Source organism: Malania oleifera, chromosome 6, assembly GCF_029873635.1.
Source record: "Malania oleifera isolate guangnan ecotype guangnan chromosome 6, ASM2987363v1, whole genome shotgun sequence".
NCBI classification, from domain to species: Eukaryota; Viridiplantae; Streptophyta; class Magnoliopsida; order Santalales; family Ximeniaceae; genus Malania; species Malania oleifera.
This window is the reverse complement of record NC_080422.1, coordinates 4,805,988-4,811,626: the sequence shown is the minus strand read 5'-3', so window position 1 is coordinate 4,811,626 and position 5,639 is coordinate 4,805,988. Positions and strand designations below refer to the sequence as shown.

The 5,639-nt window shown below is 38.5% G+C and overlaps 1 protein-coding gene across 2 annotated transcripts; it reads right to left on the bottom strand.

Moving 5' to 3' along the window:
* Positions 1-1,068: 1,068 nt before the first annotated feature.
* On the bottom strand, positions 1,069-4,594 carry LOC131157019 (phosphatidylinositol 4-kinase gamma 4-like). Of its 2 annotated transcripts, XM_058110850.1 has the most exons (3): positions 4,341-4,574; positions 2,349-4,222; positions 1,069-1,659 (listed from the first exon to the last, which is right to left on the bottom strand). In XM_058110850.1, the coding sequence occupies exons 2-3, from the start codon at positions 3,717-3,719 to the stop codon at positions 1,282-1,284; spliced, it is 1,749 nt and encodes a 582-aa protein (XP_057966833.1). In that variant the 5' UTR covers positions 3,720-4,222; positions 4,341-4,574; the 3' UTR covers positions 1,069-1,281. The 2 variants fall into 2 exon arrangements, with proteins under 2 accessions (XP_057966833.1, XP_057966834.1); XM_058110851.1 differs by having other exon boundaries at positions 2,349-4,594.
* Between the last annotated feature and the right edge of the window lie 1,045 nt (positions 4,595-5,639).

Below are 5,639 nucleotides of genomic sequence, written 5' to 3'. Positions count from 1 at the left end.
GTGGTAAAATCATACCAGTTTAAATGGTTGTCAAAGGAATTATATATTAGTGTCACCCAATTCATGCATCTCTATGAAGTATCAAAGAAAAAAAAATACGTATTGATGTTTAATGGAAGGAGTTAATTAATTGTTTAAACAAATCGAGCTTAAATTATATATAGGGCTCTAAAGCCATGTTTTATCTGTGAAATGGAATGGACTAGTTATAGAATTGAAAGAAAATTTAAATAGAAGATATTAAGAAATAAATTACTTTGTACCAAATATGCGAATATAATGGGTCAAAGGATAACATGATTGTAGGTTTCCAAAGAAAATTTTGCCAACAAGCATTGTCGTCTTGAGGGGTCTGCAAGCTCAAAAATGGGCATATCTTTCCATTCACATAACCAAAATTTGTTCACACACTTCAGGCATAGATCCTTTTCCAACTTGAATGTTGAATGTGTTGTTGGTCTCTCCCTCTTTTTTTGTTTGCCCACTACAATGTAATTGTTGAGAATTCCACTTATGAAATTTATTTCACATTAAAAAAAGTGAGCATTTGATGGGTGATTATATACATATCAAGTACACCTATAGACTCCTCCAGTGTTAACAAGTGGTATCAGATCCGACGATTTATAACTCTGGGTGTGGGAGTGTGTGATCAAGGTTAAGAATGATCATCCTAAGCTGCCAAGATGGATCCAAATTGGGTCAAGATGTGGGAGATATGATTGGTTTGGAGGCACCATTTGGAATACAATCCGAGACATGTAAGACGACCTACTTGAGCAAACTGTTGGAGAATTTGTCCCGTAAGGGAGAAAATGGAGTAGTTGGAGCTTACAAGTGAGAGAGAGATTGTTGATAATTCCACTTGTAAAGTTTGTCTCACATTGAAAAAAATAAGTATTTGATGGGGGCTTATATACATACATAGTGTAGCCCAAAACCCAATAGACCTAAGTTTTTTGATCAATTTGGTGCTCACCCATGTGTATCAAGCATACCAGTAGACTCTTCCAATTTGAAGTTCAAGTAAAGCTCCGTTGCACATCAATTGTCCTAAATCATGAAATCTAATAGAATAAACAGTACATATATTTATTCATATGATGTTAAACCTCTGTCCAGACCTCTTGGTACATTCCAAATGGCTGAATGAACAAAGTGGAAAGGAAAATAAAAGTTCCATCCACATCTCATACAACCTACATACATCACAGTCCATCAAAAAAGTGGACCGGTTTTGCACTCTATACGTACAAATATATACCTACAGACCCACGGCAATTATTTCGCAAGCTTGTCGAGATGGGAATCCATGATGAGGGAGACAGTTTCGAGAAACGCAGCTTCGCTCATTCCAGGAAGCACAGAATCCCGAGCCTCGCCAATTATATCCTCAATCCTGGATGACTTGTTCAGGGTTTCTCTGCACATGATGCTCCCAATGGAAAAGGGGGTGAGGCCTCTGGCTGCCCCTTTCTTCAGAAGCATGGTGGAGATACGAAGCGTCCGGGCGCATTCGGGAGGGAGTTCCCACCCATAAAATTTCAGAAGCTCGATATCCTTTTCTGCATCCAGTGATTTTATGTAGTCAATAGTGTCGGGGGAGTATGGCTGCCGAGCTTGAGGCCAATAAAGCCAATCAAACGTGCAATCTTCAAACTGCAGAGAAAGCAATCAGCTCAGTTGATTGTCATAAAAGCACATCATGTGCAATTACAATATTAAAGGGACAAGAGTTAAGAGAAGGAATTAAATAAATAAGCCACCAAGCCATATGAATCAGGATCATTCACGGAATGAACATCCCTCATAGGTATGGTTTGCACGCACGGTTCATGTTTTCATCCATACGGGCAGTATAACGCAGATTTCAGACTGGATATTTCATACACAATCAAGAGTATATTGTTATGGAGTGTGCATCTTGTTCTCTAATCTAGAATAGCTTGCCCCTTTCAAATCATGAAAGAGCATAAGATGCTGCCAGATTAGTCTTAACACAGATTTCAGACTGGATATTTCATACACAATCAAGAGTATATTGTTATAGTGTGTGCATCTTGTTCTCTAATCTAGAATAGCTTGCCCCTTTCAAATCATGAAAGAGCATAAGATGCTGCCAGATTAGTCTTATTATCAGACGAGAGAATTTAAGAAATAAGCATGATCAATTCGGATTATGACACAGTTGAGATCATGAGGACTAAATTGGACATTTCACATGAAGTAATAGGCCATGGCCCAATTATTGTAAAAAAAAAAAAGTGCAGAAACATGTTGAACTAATAGGCAAATTGCATCATATGAACCACTTAGGCATAAACAAGAAAGAACCGGGAAACACTTACATTCTCGGGCAGGCAGTAGCCATGATCGATTGGGATAAGCACAGTTCGGCCGTCCTCATCTCTGGTCAGCAGAATATTGCCAGCATGCCTATCTGCATTTGCCATCCTCATATCAAACACGCTGATCTTATGGACCTCCTCCACTGGGAAATCTCGAGGACCCATGTCCTCGCAACTCCCATCATTCTTCATGAACATCTGTAAGGACCCGATCTTAACATTTTCTGGCAAGCCCCGGTACCCTTCCGGATGGTTAAAACCTTGATGCAGGCACTGAACCATAGCAGTTGGGGGCACCCCTGCAAAGCCAATCTCCTCACCCGTAAATGAACGAGGCCCACTCCTGGGGTGATCCAGAATGTATGCTGCGACTTCCCTAAATGCACCTTCTCCTACCTTTGTCCCCTTCTTTAGCCCTTCACCGTCCAATGACACCGGTAGTCCCTGAGGGTTATTAACTGCTAGGGGTTCCTCATCGATGGGTTTAAAAACAGAAACATAGTTATGACCCAAGGAATCTTGCATCAAATATGCTCCTCCTGATCCCACAGATGATCTGATTGGTTGGTTTCCTTTCTTCAAACCATTAGATGTAGAATTGATCAAATTCCAAATTACTGAAGGCAGCTTAATCTTGGGATTGACAATGATTGGTTCCAACCAGAAATCTCTCCGCTGCGGCTGCTTAGCCACTAGTGGAAGCTCCTTAGGTTGGTTATCTTCTACATCTACCCTTCCATCTCTCCTCTCATTCGGATTTGGTGCCACAACAGAAAGCTCAAAATCTTTCTCAATGGGCTTGGCTCTTACTTTTGCAGATTTCTGAACCACAAGGTGAACCACAGCATCATTATTCCCAGATATATCATCAATAAGTCTCTCGTCGTCCAGCTTCTCACCATTGCAGAAAAGGTCTTGATCCTCGAGATCGACAAAGCCCTTCACCTTCTTGGCAATCCGCTGCTTGAGATACCCGATGTTCCGATTCCGATCCACATGAAACTCAAGTTCCTCTCCACAAGTCGTCCTAACAGTAATGACAAGGAGATCGGAGAGCCTGAGAACCAGGTGCAAAACATTGCCACTGCTCACACCATAATCCTTGATGAGAGAATCGTTCCGGGCCAACTCTCTTCCCCCATAAACTAGCTTCTGCTTCCTCACTACAAACCCTTTACATGTCTGAATCCTAAGCTTCACTGATGCTATCGAATCAGACTCAAACACACGCATCGGGATCACGGAACCGGACATTGTGAGGTATATCAAGATCGAATCGCTGGAGCTAGAACAGAGCCGGCTATGGAAATAACCAGAAGAATGCACCGACTCTTTGCGAATCGGGCTCAAAGCTACATCAGCAACAGACATAGTATGCTTTCACAAGACCCCTTCTTGCCTAAAAATGCAAGCTCCGAGGCCTACGATTCTTTATCGAACATGCATGAGTGAATCAAAATTCTAAAATTTTATCAAAAGCCCTAGGATCAAAAGAACCTTTTCAATCAAGATAGAAGAATCCTGAATCCCCAAGGATCGAAAGACCGTAGATAAATATGTTACAATTATAAATATAGGTGAAGAAGAAAGGGAGAAAGAAACCCGATCCAAAGCACACGAAAATGTGGGTGGAAAAAAAGAAGAAAAAAAATCTATTATCCCCAGAAGGAATTCAAATACCCGAAAATTAAGACCATTCGTAACCCCCAAACTTTCAAGACCAAAGCTCGTACGGTATTTTTGCAACGAACGAAGATAAAATCTCAAAATGCCGATGGTATCGATTCTAGGGCACCAAATTAGAAACACCCAGAAGCGAAAAATTGAAAAGAAAACAGGAAATGTTCATCTCCCGGCCTCGATCAAGCAAACACCTGCAATCAGAGGAGATTTGTGGAAATGTAGAGGGGCATTTGTAGGCAAATAAGCGCGGGGGAATGGAATGGAATCGAGAGGAGCGACAGAGGAAAATGGGAAATTGCGGATTCTTACCAGGGGAAAGAACCGAGACGAGAAGGAAGAAAGAGCGAGCTTAAAACGATGAACACAGGAGTTGCAGAGATAGGCAATTCGCTGGCGATAAACGGAATTGATTTCCCCAAATTTGCCAAGAATAGCCCCTCTTGTTACCTTCAGTTACAAAGGCGCGATCTTTCCGCCGGCGTTATCTGCTCCGGCAAGCGTGTCAATCGTGGAGAAAAAGAAGAAAAAAACAAAATGAGAGAGAGAGAGAGAGAGAGAGAGAGGGCGAGTTTGTAGCCGTTGGCTTTAAATATTCATCGGTGGACAAGTGGCGATGATAACGTAACGCCGTAACGACGGTGTCTAACGGTCAATATTTGAGTGAAGGAGCCATTTAAATTCCCAGCCGCAGCTTCATAATGGAAGAAGCCAAGGAGCTTCAAATAAATAAATGAATAAAAATAAATAATAAGCAACGCCCAAAGAATTAATACAAAGTTTGTGTTATCTACAAATTCAAAATAGTTACATAATTTTTTTTTGGAAAATTAAGGACCGAAAATTCTAGAATATTTGATTTTTTAAATTGTTCATTTTAAAAATATCTAGTACATAAAATATCGGAATAGACACCGACTCTAAAAATACAACTTACTTTAATTTTATTTATTTTTAAATACTGGGAAGAAAATGTACTTTCGAAAAATATCATAAAATATTTAATGACTCAGATTATTTTGATCAAATATTCTAAATTCTTCTGTCCATAATTTCATCCTCTCACACTCTTTTACCGTTCCCAAATTTCATCAAACTTTTCAAAAAGAAAATTATATAACTATTTTGAATTTGTATATTTTTACAAAAAATTTGGCAAATAATATTTTGGGCCTTGCTTATTATTTATTTTTATTAATTTTTTTATTTGAAGCTCCTTGGATTTTTTTTTTTTGGATTATTGGCTCCTTCACTCAAAGCTAGTAATAATTGAAGGAAACGGGTGTAGTTCTTAGCTTAATTTTTTTTTTTTTTAATTTGCCATTCTTCCTAAAATGATTTTCTCTACAAATTTAAATTAAAAATTATCAAATAACAGGTAATTACTAATTAGTAAATTTATACTTATAAAAATATCAACTGCAACCCTTTACTTTATAATTTTATAATTTTTAATTTTATATGAAATAAATTTATTCATCATGTGTATATAGGTTAAGAATTTGATTCAAAATGGCTTATATTTATGTAAATACTTCATGACTTGTCTAATTATGAAAATAATTTCATTTAATCTACAAATAGTCATCAACTTTCATATTTTTGCAAGTA